The sequence below is a fragment of the Mya arenaria genome, chromosome 14, assembly GCF_026914265.1.
Source record: "Mya arenaria isolate MELC-2E11 chromosome 14, ASM2691426v1".
NCBI lineage: Eukaryota > Metazoa > Mollusca > Bivalvia > Myida > Myidae > Mya > Mya arenaria.
The window spans coordinates 2,787,256-2,803,020 of record NC_069135.1 but is presented as its reverse complement, the minus strand read 5'-3'; the positions used below and the strand labels follow the sequence as shown (position 1 = coordinate 2,803,020).

General features: G+C 36.4%; 1 protein-coding gene across 2 annotated transcripts; it reads left to right on the top strand.

The window, feature by feature from the left end:
* Nucleotides 1-857: 857 nt before the first annotated feature.
* On the top strand, nucleotides 858-14,957 carry LOC128216679 (uncharacterized). Of its 2 annotated transcripts, none has more exons than XM_052923318.1 (4): nucleotides 858-1,008; nucleotides 5,852-6,222; nucleotides 12,916-13,105; nucleotides 13,737-14,957. In XM_052923318.1, the coding sequence occupies exons 2-4, from the start codon at nucleotides 5,879-5,881 to the stop codon at nucleotides 13,845-13,847; spliced, it is 645 nt and encodes a 214-aa protein (XP_052779278.1). In that variant the 5' UTR covers nucleotides 858-1,008; nucleotides 5,852-5,878; the 3' UTR covers nucleotides 13,848-14,957. The 2 variants fall into 2 exon arrangements, with proteins under 2 accessions (XP_052779278.1, XP_052779279.1); XM_052923319.1 differs by lacking the exon at nucleotides 858-1,008 and adding an exon at nucleotides 5,444-5,583.
* The last annotated feature ends 808 nt before the right edge of the window (nucleotides 14,958-15,765 follow it).

Sequence of the window (15,765 nt, the reverse complement as noted above, 5' to 3'; positions counted from 1 at the left end):
CGTGTGAGCTTGTTTTTTAAGTGGCTGTACCCGCCCTTAAGAAGTGCTCGGAACTCAAGAATGCGGAAACTAGAAAAATGTAACAAAGCAGGCAGGGGCCGTTCCAGGATTGAACTTTAGAGGCGGCGTACCTTAGGAGCGTAACCTTTTGACTTGCACCCCCTCCCTCAGAACCAAAATTGATTTTGTGTAAAGCATAGGAGGGAGTGCCTACCCCCCCCCCCCCCCCCCCGAGTATCTTTACAATTTCTAGGTCGAAACGGTGCATTTTATGACGTATTATGTATTATAGTATTAGTTTTGTCCTTATTTGAAATTAAAAGTAATCCTGGACGATTTTAGGGGAAGATGCATTTAATGTGTTTCGTTTAGATAGTTGAATCTCAGTAATAAGAGAGCATGTACACATTCTGGTTGCCAATGATGCTCCTTTGTTGTCATTTGATCGAATCAGCGTATTTGACCACGGGCAGAAATGTGTACCAGTATTTAACAAGGGCGGCATTAAGCAAGTGGACACCATTGTGAGATGTTCAGTAATTTAAAACTTGTACATTCAGACAAAAAGCGAGAGTGGAACCGTTTTGGAGTTTCGCCGATTTTTTTTGTCTATGAATATTCAGATAACGATCGGGACATGAATTACTCTGATAATTAAACAATGTTTATGATTTATTAATTCTCCTACAAAGGCGCATTGTCCTATAGACCGTGTGGCGGTGTTTTCAATTGTAGAAGAACATTTAAAACAACAATTGAACTGTATCGATTCGCAGATTGTATTTCATTAAAGAATATAACCGGTAAAGAATTAGCGAAGTGCTGAAAATCCGTCATTAATCGTCGTTTAAGCCTACAAGTCGACCTCTGGTATCCGTGGATACGAGAGCTGGCCACGTGATCCAGCGCGAGACACTTGGCGAAGTTTTGTCAATGGACGTTTAGTGGAAATAAGGAAAGTGGTCACAAGTTTGGAGTTACATATAGAGGAATTACATACACTGTCAGGTATACTTATTTTAAGTATTAAGAATTTGTTTTAAATAACAATTTAAAGATGTATTTAGTAATGTATACACATGTGCATGTACATTCATAATACACATACTGATAAGTATCGATATAGTATCGCGGGTATTCATAATACCAAACATCGGGGGTTTATTTAAACTGTATTTGAAAAGCCCTATCAATCATTGATTTTACAGACACACGCTAATTTGAAAGACTCAAAATTTTTGAATTTTATGAACCATCAGACACTTTGTAACGTTATGAATTCAAATATTTGATATAATCCAAGTATGTCAATAAAATGTTTGATTAGATAGGTATAGTTACTTGTACCTTGTTTACTTTTTGTGAGTTCAAAGACCATAAGCAATTTAACCATTTTAAATAATGCCGGCAAACATTCATTACATGATTATTATCATTAGTCTTCAAAAAACACAATTCATTTTCACTTAAGTAAATGTGTCCCTAGATATATAGGCGTTCTGACCAAAAAATAACAAAGCCATGAAAATAAGGGTAGAACTGCGTGCCTCGTTTTGATGCATATTCGAGTATTTCAAACCTTTTTTAAAAGCCTGACTTTATCATCGTGGTTGTTGTGAATAATGAGACTGTTGTTGTTGTATTGAAAATAAGTATTAAGGTTTAAGTATTTTAAGGCTAAATTACACTTTTATTGTTCCAAAGATAATATTAAAGCACAGTTGTATCGCCTAGTGACAACATTAATCCCTTTTATCCCGGGTTATATCTGAAATGGAATTATATTTGTCACAGGGCATTGACGCTGTAAAGCTGAAACCTGTATTTAATTCCAAATGATAATATATTTTCCTATCAGATAAGTAAAAGTATTATGTTTCGTCGTGGGATTAGGGTTAGCAGTCAATACAAAATTGTATAACAATGGGCTCTTTTGGATTTGAACTGCCATCTACTGTTATGAGGTTTATTATTTATATTGCTCGGATTTTCAATAAGACCATCAAATGAGAACGCGTAATTAAACCCAAATACTAAAATCCAAATTATATAAATGATAAACCCATAAAAGAACTCGTTACATTAAATTACTGTAATATCTAATAAGCTTGGTAGCAATTATTTTTAATTTCAAAAGTACATTTTTTCCATATTGATCGACCTTTAATTTGTCGTACTTACGAATCGTCAACCCATAAATCGTTCATATTGAAGGTAGATCTTTATAGTTTGTCTCATTATGTTATCATTTAGAATACCATAATATACTCTTGTAAAAGACCATGAACGTTGTGTAATTGACCAAGTGTTTAATATACAGTTTCCTACATTTACACTGCTCCATTTACCGTTGATTACGCAAATACACGTTAAGTGAAAGAAGAGGTGAGACCAAAAAAAACAAAAAAACAAACAAATACAGGTCAATAAGGTTGGCTTGTTCCGTTACAATTTTATTTTTCAACAATTATATACGTAATAACATTTATTTTTAGGTTTACATGTATATGGAAATTAAGCGTTCGTCTTGCTGAGCCAGACTTGAATATTTTCATATAAATTTCTATTTAATTAAGCAATAATCTATACACAGTAACATTGAAAAAAAAAAAATCAGAAGATTTTTGGGCTTATACTGCTGTCAAATATTGAATTTAAACTCAATTTGAATATCTCGGATGGATATCTGTAGAATATTGCGGGTTTTGTTTTACCATGGATTTTGTGAAATGTATCAATTTGATTACGGTTAGTGAGCTAAAACCCCGCGATGTGCGACAATATCTGTGAATATTGTAATTGATAAGCATTTAATCAATATGTATAGCTTGTCTGTGACATTCGAACTGCTTAATAATTTGAGTGCTAAACCTTGTCAAAGTGTAAAAGTTCCATTCTTACCACAAGGTTGCGAAGAACCGCGATGAAATGAAATCTAAAGAGTCTCAATTAGAACGTCAAAATTATTTCTTTTTATGACCAAACTAATGTGTTTTTTATTAAAAACGACTGGGCAACGATAATCGCACGAAATCGGCATGTATAGATATATGTTATCGTCCTGGTCTAAGAGTACACTGTTATTTTAACAGTTTTGGCTTCATTTTTTGGCAAACATAAACTATTTTCTTAGTCAGTCAGTCACTAAGCTTCAACGCATACCTGCATGTTTAACGAAATCATACGGACACGGTGTGTGCTACAGTAACTACTGGTATACTAACGATTTGGTGCCGTAACATAATCAGATCCTACTCCTGGCGTTCACGATGACCGAAGCACTGACCTTGACCTTAGTCCCCGAAGACAAGTTCAGGCGGTTATCAAGGTTCCCTCACGCCGCGGCTACAAAAATAAACAAAACATTTAAGAACACTAAAAACGACCGTAATGTAGAACGAGAGAACGGGATCGTAACGAGAATAAAGGTTCTGTCTGCAAATAAAAATGTCAAAGACAATCAGCAGAAACGTTCTGCAGAGTCCAGGACAGATCAGACCACCATTCCCTCTTCAGTACAAAGCAAATCTAACTTAGCTAGAAGCATAAGAAATATTGACGTGAACATGGCTTCCAAAGACCTTGTTTCACAAATCCAGAGAGACTATCGTGGTGCATTTGGACAACACGCTGCACCGTTTGACATACGGGGACTGTATACACCGAGACAAAGAGGAAATGACGGGGTTGTTGTCCATCGGGTTGATGTTATTGAATCTGTGTCCAGAAACTCAGGTGATGAAAATAAAGCGCATACTCCTGAAGTGGACACTTTGTTTTACCAGCAGTTGAAAACAAACTACTTGGCTAGAAGTCGTAAAAGAGAAGAGAAATATGCCAGCAAGGCAACTGACACTGATGAAAACACTGTCCAAGATGTTGGAATGATTCGATATGAACTACCTGCCGATCGCTTTAAGACAGGGTCGAAGGAAAACGTACATGATAGAAATAAACCACAAGAGAAGGCGACAAAAGGTTCATCTACTGAAGCTTCTTCGGAAACAAGCGTTTTTCCAGCCAGTACAATTATGAAAGGCGGTGACAAACAACTATATTCCGTTGAATCAGCGAGAATGTTCTTTGATGCAGAAATGCTTAATATCATAGACAAAGGAACGATAAAAGTACGGACAGAGGACCATGAAGCCACTTTCACAAAACCAAGAGTAAACAGGAGGTTTGCAAGTAACGCCAAAGTGGCAGCGTACCGACCAAGCACTTCCTTGGACACTTTCAGGAAGAAACATCTGGCAAACATAGATGAACTATCTAACGAAGATGATGATGACATTGGTGTCGATATTGAAAAAGCAGCCAACATCTGGAAAGATGTAAATGAGCTGATATCCAGAAATAACAGCGTCGCAAGTAGACGGAATAGACGCAGTATGGCAAACGTTTCTTTTAACTTGGGAAACGATAGAAAAATAATGACAACATCTGCTGAATCAAGAATTGAAAGTGAGCAATCGAAGTGTGATTCAATTGAGTTACATCCGAGGTTTGATATAACAAGAAAGACGTCTGTAGATCTCACTGAAAGGACGAAGGAACGTACTGGTATGGGAAGATCAGATTATGGAAGCGGAATGGTTACTAGTACAAAAAGTGAAGCCCAGGAAAGTGAATGTGTTGATAACAATGATGTTAACACACGCGATGCAGACCCACGATCAGCTGATGCGAACCACAGAAGATATAAAAAAGAAGGCTTCGTTCCGAATGAGATTTGCGAGGAAACAGCGACAGGTACGAAGAAAAGACAGGGAAACTACAGGCCGCCTGAACTGCTGTCTTGGGTTCTAGGTTGTGGGGGTCAGGTCTCGAGGTACGGGATGTCCGGGTGTACTGGGAGTATACGGGTCATACATCCGGCCACGGGGGAGGGCTCGGGGCCCATTATCCACGTGCCCGCTACAGGGGTAAGGCAGTCAGTCGTTGTCAACGTGGGGCACTGATCACATAACACACAATGGTTTTATGTCATGTTGTAAAAATGTAATTTGATTTTGTATTGCATTGCACAGGACTATTCTTGACAAATGCATGAAATGGGCACATGCTGTTCAACTTTACTTGTAATCTATTGTTGATCATCGTCAATGCGGTTCACCTAAAAAATATGTGATTTATAGTTATTATTATAATTTTGAATATTCCTATTATCGGAAAATTCATGTAAAAGAGCCAGATTCTAATTACTTTTGAACTGTCAGTATACCAATGACAATAAGTCTTTTTAAGAAATGTGATATCCGTATTATCCGTGTAAAACGTTGGGGTAATTGCTGGCTCTAATATTTATCAAACAATTTGGGTAAGGCCCATTGAAACAACTTTTTCAACGAGATTTGAAAGGCAAGTCGATAGGTACTTCAGTGGAGTTAGATAAGTAACTATGGTCTAAATGTCGTCCAATATGTGTACTGTATAGCCAATGTATTGTTTACTGCTGATATTTTCGCTACTTAACTTCTTTAAACATCTTTAATATTACAATACAAATGAAGAATAAAATAATAAGAGCATTAAGATGTAAAGTGACTGCGACAAACATCGGGATTTAAAAATATTTAAAAGGTAAACATTTGAAAAAAAGTTGATCATTAATCATGTTCCCTAATCTGCTTTTGTATCTTATAAGTACAAGTATACGATATGATTTATAAATTATGCGATTCTTCTGACTATTATAAGCGATAAATATACATTTTGGAGAGAAGGATTAATATGACTTTAATAATTATTTGTGTGTATTCAAAATTCTACATTTTTCTCGTATATTACATGTATGTTAGAAATTGGTGGGTTTAGAATGAATGATAACACTAAAATATATCCCCCACAGGTATGCAAGGATAGAACCGTGACCACCATGACGTCCACGACCCATTTGCCGCGTATCACACCGGCGTCCACGCCGCTGCCCACGGGGGTCACCCAGCCACCACCGCGTTCTCAGTCCGCCACTGCTATCTATGTCCCATACCCGCCCAAAGAGCTGACAAGCGCCATAGACTTCATCCGGATCCCAAAGCGTGTGAACCCACTTGCGCCACCACCGCCCCGCCGCCGCATCAACTGGACCTGGGAGACGACAGACCAGCACTATGAGAACGAGAAGCGCAGCCTTCTCATGCAGAAGAGAGAACACACACGCTACCACTCGGCCTGGGGCAAGGCGTTCTACGGCGCACCCGCCGAGAAAGAGGCGTATAGGTGAGTAGGTCCAAATGGTAGGACCATAAGTGTTAGACAAAATTTATATTTTCGTTACCCTAGTGCAATAACTGCATACAATGAACAGAAATAGAAGGAGGTACTATGGTGACGAATGCCTATTTTAACTCTCACTGCATTCACAACGAAATGCAATACACAATAGGAAGATCAAAGATATGCAGTGTCCATAAAATATATGAAATCTGAAAGTTAAGTCATAAAAGTGCTTAATGCAGCTTTTTCAAACCAAGTCTAAACATTATATCTACATGTTAACGTTAACATAATCTGATAAGATTGCAGTCGGAAAACCAAAAACGTCTTAAATAATAACTGGTCTATTGATTCTCTAATCCAGTTGTTAAACTTCTGCCAATATAATTTGTTAATACCCGTAAATATCAAAGACAAATATTCCAACTAGTGCTATGTAGCTTGGATAAACAGAAATTCTGATAGATTTGTATTCAGCTTTGATAAGAAATGTCAAACGTTTGGCCGAGCAGATGTCAAAATAATTTCGCGTTTTATTTGCTTTAAAACACAAATAACATTAGTCCAATGCCCAATAATGTATATATGCTTTTTAAGAAGTAATGATTTTTTCAACAGAAAAACTTTACATGTATTACTTACACTATACAACTACCAAATTTCCATTCAGTGCGAAACAGCTGACAGATTCCTATTAAGTCACTATATCGTGCATCACACTAGCAAGTATAGAGGCTTTCGCGAGGCATTTCTTAACACCAAGAAAGTTAGCATTAATGGTTGATCTTCTTAATAATTAGTGGTCACATGGTTGTCCCCGCCCTGACGTTTTAATCATTTATAAAACCAAAATTAACCCTAACTATTAAATAGCATGTATTTGTTTTGAGTGATAAAGTCAATAAGGTGTAAGAAAATGATAATTTTGTTTCCACTAGCCCGACCGACCCTATTTTTTCTCCCGACCCTAAACTTTTTTTTATCGTTTTGATCGTTATGGGGATTGTTTTTAGTAATTTCCTTACATAAATGAACTTGAGTGAAAATGTTAAAATTTGACCAGTTTGTATTGAAAATTTACTACAATAGTGATATACCCCTATATAGGTCCAGCGACTTTGATTCTTTGTGCAGAATCACGGAGCTCAAATTTCTAATCGAAAGAATAAAGTTATACCTACCTACCTACCTACCTACCTACCTACCACCTACCTACCTACCTACCTACCAACCTACCCCATTTTTGAGATGTTAGTGGAAACAAAAAAAATGTTAGGCCATAGTGCCTTTTTAAAACAAAATCTTTTACTAATATACATAAATCGTGAGTGTCAACATACATATTTGAGAAATTTTTAAATGACAGCCTCTGATATTTATGTACTTAATACCAAAGTTAATCTCTTTAAATCGTGAGAATTCACACACACAATATCGATTAACATTAATAAATACTTTAAATTAATGTCCTCTGTGGTGATTAGTATAAATTTTATATTTATGAGCATATTTGCATTACAGTCAGCATAAAATATAACATTCCCATTTATCAAAATTCAATATCTGTCCCATGCATGTTCATTGATTCAGGAAATCCCATTGAAGTGGGAAATTGCACATGGCAAATGTATTTGATCACAAGTTTCCCTTCCAAAATGTTTAGTCATAACAACTTTTCAGTATTTTGGTCGAATTTGAAGACAGGTTTGAAAACATTTACATATAAATTAAATGGGTTTTCACAATCTAATTTGAACATACACTTTAAAATTGGCGAGATGCACTATCACTAAATTGAACGGCATTTATTTCTTTTTAATGTTTTATATGACAACATTACCCATTCTAAATGCTGTTATCAGTTTGGTATCAAACTTAACTAGCAATAAAGTACAGTCCATTGGTCATATTGAAATGATATTGCTCTATTGAATAAATAATTGATTAGGCAGTAGTGGCACTATGAACAGTATAAAAATGCAAGTTATAAATTATAACATGATGCTATAAATCTATGTGCTGGATTTAAATTTACGAAGCACATCTGGAAAAATCATAAAATGAAACAAGAATGTTTGAAGCATTTGTTGGCAAAGACAAAACATGAGATGACATAGGCATAATGGCAGACCAACAGGAAAGTTCAATGGTCATGTTTTGAGGGTTTTCTCCCTTGATCAAGGGACATAACTCAACATGGGCTTAAGTGAGAGTGGTGGGTAACATAGTAAGGATGGTGGCTATAGTGAGAATGGTGGCTTTAGTGTGATTGGTGGCTATAGTGATAATGGTGGCTTTAGTGTGATTGGTGGCTATAGTGAGAATGGTGGCTTTAGTGTGAGTGGTGGCTATAGTGAGAATGGTGGCTATAGTGAGAATGGTGGCTTTAGTGTGAGTGGTGGCTATAGTGAGAATGGTGGCTATAGTGAGAATGGTGGCTTTAGTGTGAGTGGTGGCTATAGTGAGAGTGGTAGCTATAGTAAGAATGGTGGCTTTAGTGTGAGTGGTGGCTATAGTGAGAATGGTGGCTTTAGTGTGATTTGTGGCTATAGTGAGAGTTGTGGCTATAGTGAGAGTGGTGGGTAAAGTGAGAATGGTGGCTATAGTAAGAGTTGTGGCTATAGTGAGAGTTGTGGCTATAATGAGAGTGGTGGATATAGTGAGAGTTGTAGCTAAGGTGAGAGTGGTGGCTATAGTGAGAGTGGTTGCTATAGTGAGAGTGGTTGCTATAGTGAGAATGGTGGCTTTAGTGTGATTTGTGGCTATAGTGAGAGTTGTGGCTATAGTGAGAGTGGTGGGTAAAGTGAGAATGGTGGCTATAGTAAGAGTTGTGACTATAGTGAGAGTTGTGGCTATAATGAGAGTGGTGGATATAGTGAGAGTTGTAGCTAAGGTGAGAATGGTGGCTATAGTGAGAGTGGTTGCTATAGTGAGAGTGGTGGCTATAGTGAGAATGGTGGCTATAGTGAGAGTTGTGGCTATAGTGAGAGTTGTTGCTAAAGTGAGATCTATAATGAGAGTTGTGGCTAAGGTGAGAGTGGTGGCTATAGTGTGAGTGGTGGCTATAGTGAGAATGGTGGCTATAGTGAGAGTTGTGACTAAGGTGAGAGTGGTGGCTATAGTGAGAATGGTGGCTATAGTGTGAGAAGTGGCTATAGTGTTGGGGGTGGCTATAGTGAGAGTGGTGGATAAGGTGAGAGTGGTGGCTATAGTGTGAGTGGTGGATTAAGTGAGAATGGTGGCTATAGTGAGAGTGGTGGCTAAAGTGAGAGTGGTGGATTAAGTGAGGGTGGTGGCTATAGTGTGAGCAGTGGCTATAGTGTGGGGGGTTGCTATAGTGTGGGGGGTGGCTAAGGTGAGAGTGGTGGCTATAGTGTAAGTGGTGGCTATAGTGTAAGTGGTGGATTAAGTATGGATTAAGTGAGAGTAGTGGCTATAGTGAGAGTGGTGGCTTAGGTGAGAGTGGTGGATATAGTGTGAGTGGTGGATTAAGTGAGAATGGTGGCTATAGTGAGAGTAGTGGCTATAGTGAGAGTGGTGGATTAAGGTGAGAGTGGTGGCTAAGGTTAGAGTGGTGGATATAGTGAGAGTGGTGGATTAAGTGAGAATGGAGGCTATAGTGAGAGTAGTGGCTATAGTGAGAGTGGTGGATTAAGTGAGAATGGTGGATTAAGTGAGAAAGGTGGCTATAGTGTGAGTGGTGGCTATAGTGAGAATGGTGGCTATAGTGAGAGTAGTGGCTATAGTGAGAGTGGTGGATTAAGTGAGAATGGTGGATTAAGTGAGAATGGTGGATTAAGTGAGAATGGTGGCTATAGTGAGAGTAGTGGATTAAGTGAGAATGGTGGCTATAGTGAGAATGGTGGCTATAGTGAGAGTGGTGGCTATAGTGAGAGTAGTGGCTATAGTGAGAGTGGTGGCTTAGGTGAGAGTGGTGGCTATAGTGAGAGTGGTGAATTAAGTGAGAATGGTGGCTATAGTGAGAGTAGTGGCTATAGTGAGAGTGGTGGATTAAGTGAGAATGGTGGATTAAGTGAGAATGGTGGCTATAGTGTGAGTGGTGGATTAAGTGAGAATGGTGGCTATAGTGAGAGTGGTGGATTAAGTGAGAGTAGTGGCTATAGTGAGAGTGGTGGATTAAGTGAGAATGGTGGCTATAGTGAGAGTAGTGGCTATAGTGAGAGTAGTGGCTATAGTGAGAGTGGTGGATTAAGTGAGAATGGTGGCTAAAGTGAGGATGGTGGCTATAGTGAGAGTGGTGGCTAAGGTGATGGTAGTTGCTATAGTGTGAGTAGTGGCTATAGTGTGTATGGTGGCTTTAGTGAGAGTGGTAGCTATAGTGTGAGTTTTGGCTAATACTGGCTAGAGTGAGAATGGAGGCTATAGTGTGAGTAGTGGCTATAGTGAGAGGTGGGGGTATAGTTAGAGTTGTGGCTTTAGTGAGAATAGTGGCTATAGTGAGAGTTGTGGCTATAGTGTGAGTGGTGAATATAGTGAGAATGGTGGCTTTGGGTAATCATATGGCATTTGTAACATTTATATCATATTTCATGTACCATTAACGTCCCCTAGAGTTTATATTAGTTTGTTTTACAACCACCAATAATACAACAACCATTGCATCAACTGTTTTTCTTCAGTTAGTGTTCACAACTGTTCACATGTTATCTCCATATGGGACTGTGTGTATCATGCTTTTCCTGTTGTAGTACAAGCTTAAACAGGATCTTGGAAGGATTAGGGCAGATTAACATTTTTGTACCAAAAAAAAGTCTGAAGTGGAATCAAATTCAAACCATTTAAATATTTTCATGCATTTAAAGATGCATTGTGCATATGCTTTGGCGTAATGTCAAACCAAATAAAGGCAAAGATTGATAAGTCTGTAAGTAAGTGCAAAACAAGCATATTCTTATCTCAATTTGTTTACCAATAAGGTTAATAGATATTTATTGATAATAAAAGGATACATAAACTACAAAGCTAATTCTCATTGAATATTTGATCAAAGTGTTTGCTAATGCCCTAACTCAAGTATTGCTATAATGAAAATATGAATAAGCCTATCTGTAAATTTAAGATTTTGTCAATATAGCACTGATATGTCAGACATATTTTGATAAACTTATATGCACCTCTGCATATTTGTACAACTTGCATTAGCAATTTTCTTAACTTTACATTATCCATAAACTTATTTCCTCCTGTCAGGAGGACACGTACATGTTGCACCTTAGAACTACAACTCATTAACTCCTACACAGCATATAGAACTGGTTAATTAACAATACATCTATCTACTACCCTTAAATTTGAAAGGGATGTTGGTCACAACATAAAAATGTTGCCCGACAGATATTTACTGCAAAATAACCGCATGCTCGAACACTTGCACACATGCAGGCACCCAGTTTCAAGAAGTAACATGCTCAGTTCATATCAACCGTGTGTTGATCAACTTAGTGCACTGATTTCCAGTACTGAAAACAACATTGGAAACACAAGAACATAAACCATGTGTTTCTTCTCACTGGTAACTAAGGATGCCATGTATATTTAATGAGACTGTTGTCATTTTAAGAGTAATACATGTAACCTGCATTTTTACCCCAGCAGAATAAAAGAGATTGTTAAAACTGGACCATTTAACAACCGAATTATGTTTGGTTAGTGTGACATTTCTCATTCATATTTAAACATTTTTACTTTCAAATGGAAATTAGAAATAAGAATGACATTGAAACAATTATCTTTTATGAAAATCTCGGAATGAAGCAAAATGAAATCTCATTAAGTCAGATTAAATTGGCTCTATCATCATTCTATTTAACACCAAATAAGCCTTTTCAAAATTTGGAGTTTGTCCTTACTTGGTTCATGGCCTAATTCTAAATACAGTATCAAAATTTGTTTCAAAAACTTCAACTCTAATGCTTTATTTCAACAAAAAGCGTTTAAAACCCTGTTTACCCTGCCGCCTAACACCTCGAATATACTGCCCGGGATCTATTGAACACTTAGTTATGTAAATATCAATTTTGTAATGGTATGCCAGTATAAACAGTTTTATAGAAGTAATCATTCACACAGCAAATGGGTCACAGACATTATTACTTAAATGAAGTTGCAGCAAATGAATGTAACATGGACCATCATGTAGTGCTTTCACAGAAAAATCAACCTACTCTACATGTAACAAATACTGTTAATGTGTTCTTAAAATCAATAGTTCAAGAAAATCAATCATCTGATCTGAAAGTGTGAAAAGAAAATTTCATCATATACCAGGATATGAGTTCACTATTGGACTCTGTAAATAGTCTTTTGTACAAAATAATAATTAAGAAGTCTTATTAAGAAATATCACGAGATCATATTTAGGACATGAATATGTTAACTCCTTGTGTCTGTGCCTCAATATAGGGCTGTTAAACAATTTGCTTGGAAAATACATTTTTTATCAGAAACAAAATATTAAAACTAAAAAACATAATAACTCTTCATTCCCTCAAAACTTTCAAATAGAAATAATTTTATTCTTCTTTAAGTAATTTTTTCATACAACATTTCTGTACAAAAGCATATTTGTTAGTATTTGATATAAGATAAAATTCAAGTGTCACTGAAATCAGAATTAAAAGATTGTCAGTATTTGAAGAGATAATCGAAATCATTGTTGTTCATGCTGATTTTCAGACGGCATTTCCGGGAAGTGTTAAAGCAACAGATGTCGGACAAAAGTGCAATGGAAAAGGTTGAGTTCCAACAAAAGACTGTAGAGACCCAACAAGCCATCGAGTATGACCGACATTGCCGGCAGAGCGACGCCACCGAATATCACAACAAACACTCGTACCTTATGCAGTATAGGGACACAAACAAACAGGTATGATGGTTACAAGTTAGAAACATCAAATGGTGTCAAAACTCTGATTTAATCATAGATAACACAAGTTGTCCTTGTTTTTTACGAATAAAACCCCTCAAAAAGTCAATCTGTCAACAAAATCCAATACATAAGCGGCCAAAGATATAGAAAGGTACATTTCCTCATAATTACAAGAATATACTATGCTGTTCCTTAAATTAATGTGTAAATGATTGTTCCTGGAAGGGGGATAATGACAGTTACTGAAAGAGAGATAATGATTGTTACTGAAAGAGAGAGACTGATTGTTACTGAAAGAGAGAAAATGATCATTACTGAAAGAGAGACAATGATTGTTACTGAAAGAGAGAGAATAATTGTTACTGAAAGAGAGAGAATAATTGTTACTGAAAGAGAGAGAATGATTGTTACTGAAAGAGAGAGAATGATTGTTACTGAAAGGGAGATAATGATTGTATCTGAAAGGGAGATACAGATTGTTACTTAAAGGGAGATAAAGATGGTCACACTAAAGGGGGATAGTGACTGTTACTGAAAGAGAGATAATGATTGTTACTCAAAGGGAGATAAAGATTGCTATACTAAAGGTGGACAATGATTGTTACTGAATGATTTTGTATGATTTCAGCAAATGGAAGACAGGTGGGCCACAAACCGATACAACAGGGAACTAGAAAACAGAATAGACAGGGAAAGACTTAGATATAACCCTATAAACTGGAGCTGTTCTCTAAAGTAGCCATCTTCTAGTTATATATACAACATTAAACATGTGATCTTCTAGATTGAAGAAAATACCAGAGTCTTTGCTCATATTCAATATTTAAATATCAGGAACAAATGCAGAAAAAATACAACATAGTGGATGTTTAACTTGAATGAACATTTGAATTTAGAAAAGAAAATCAGATGCATAGGGGAGATAACCCAATTTTAAAGCTTACTATGCTCATGTATTAGTCAAGTTATATTTATTTAAGCTTTGTTCAGCATACATTGCTACAGTATTATGTGTGATAGTAGTACATTTAGATGTTCCTTTGATTGCACTGAGTGAGTTCCACTTGCATGAATGTATACTTGTGAGGTATTCTCATTTACTCTCATTGATAGTTTTGCAAATAACTGAACTGCCATGTTGTGTTTTATCTTTGCCCATGATTAAATTATTGCCGTCACATCTCATACTTCCGTAGGGTAGGCACTCTTCAATGCTTTGTAGAAGTTTATTTTATCATTAATCATGTTTTATTATTTAAGATGTCTGGGTATTTTTTTCTTAGCAGGTGATATATTCTCTTTCGTCTATTGTCACAGCTAAAAAAATGCAGTCTCATTTACAGTAACCTTTGTGGTTCATATGATTAAAGATTTATATCAGTATTTATGTTATGTGATAATGCCTCTTTTTTATTATTCTTGCTGAATAAAAACAATTGCCAAACCAAATCAAATAAAAACATCCAACATGTGTATTCTCGTGATGAATAAGATCCCCAGAAAGGAACAAAGCTACTTGTACCTTAAATTTAAGTCTTATTTGCAATGTTCTCAATACAGCATCATGTATGCATTAGCAGTGACATTTTCCAAATATTAAAACTCTTTATACTCCAAAATTATTCATTAAAATGTGAGGATGTAGAACTATGGTCAAGTCTCTATACAAATCCAATGTACAGAATAGTTATTGTTATTCATATCTGTGTTATGTATACTCTATCTGTGATCTGTTTTTGCTACTGTTAGTGTGTGAATATTATGAATTTCAATACATTATTTGATTGTTAAATAAAATACAATTTAAAAACTGTTTTAAAATGTTTTCCCTGATTAAAGTTTACGTGTATTTGGACGTCAATGTTTTCCCTAATTACAATATGCATGTATGTGGATATCAATGTCTTCCCTGGTAACAGTTTACATGTGTGTTGATATCAATGTCTTCCCTGCATACAGCTGTATGTGGATATAAATGTCCTCCCTGATTACAGTTTAACATATTTGGAAGTCTAGGTCTTCCTTGGTTACAGTTTACATGTACGTGGAAGTCTTTCCTGACTACAGTTAACATATATGTGGATATCAATGTCTTCCCTGGTTACAGTTTACATGTATGAGGACGTCTATGTCCTCCCTGGCATCAGTCATGTTTATTGATGTCTTTTTCCTCCAAGATTATAGTTTACATGTATATGGATGTCTGTGTCATCCCCAGATGATACAGTTTACATGTATGTGGATATCAATGTCTTCCCAGGTTACAGTTAACATGTATTTGGATATGAATGTCTTCCCTGGGTACAGTTAACATATATTTGGATATCAATCTCTTCCCAGGTTACAGTTAACATGTATTTGGATATCAATTTCTTCCCTGGTTACAGTTTACATGTATTTGGATATCAATGTCTTCCCTGGTTACAGTTTACGTATATGTGGATATCTATGTCCTCCCTGGTTACAGTTTACATATATGTGGATATCAATGTCTTCCCCGATTAGAGTTAACAAGTATGAGGATATTAATGTCTTCCCCAGTTACAGTTTACATGTATGTAGATATATATGTCTTCCCCAGTTACAGGTAACATATATGTGGCTATTAATGTCTTCGCTGGTTTTAGTTTACATGTATGTGGATACCAATGTTTTCC

Excerpts from the sequence above, each read along its gene's own strand:
- LOC128216679 (XM_052923318.1), top strand. The coding sequence starts at position 5,879 with ATGACGTCCACGACCCATTTGCCGCGTATCACACCGGCGTCCACGCCG. Across the intron at positions 6,223-12,915 it reads GCCGAGAAAGAGGCGTATAG|ACGGCATTTCCGGGAAGTGT; the intron begins GTGAGTAGGTCC and ends GCTGATTTTCAG. Across the intron at positions 13,106-13,736 it reads ATAGGGACACAAACAAACAG|CAAATGGAAGACAGGTGGGC; the intron begins GTATGATGGTTA and ends GTATGATTTCAG.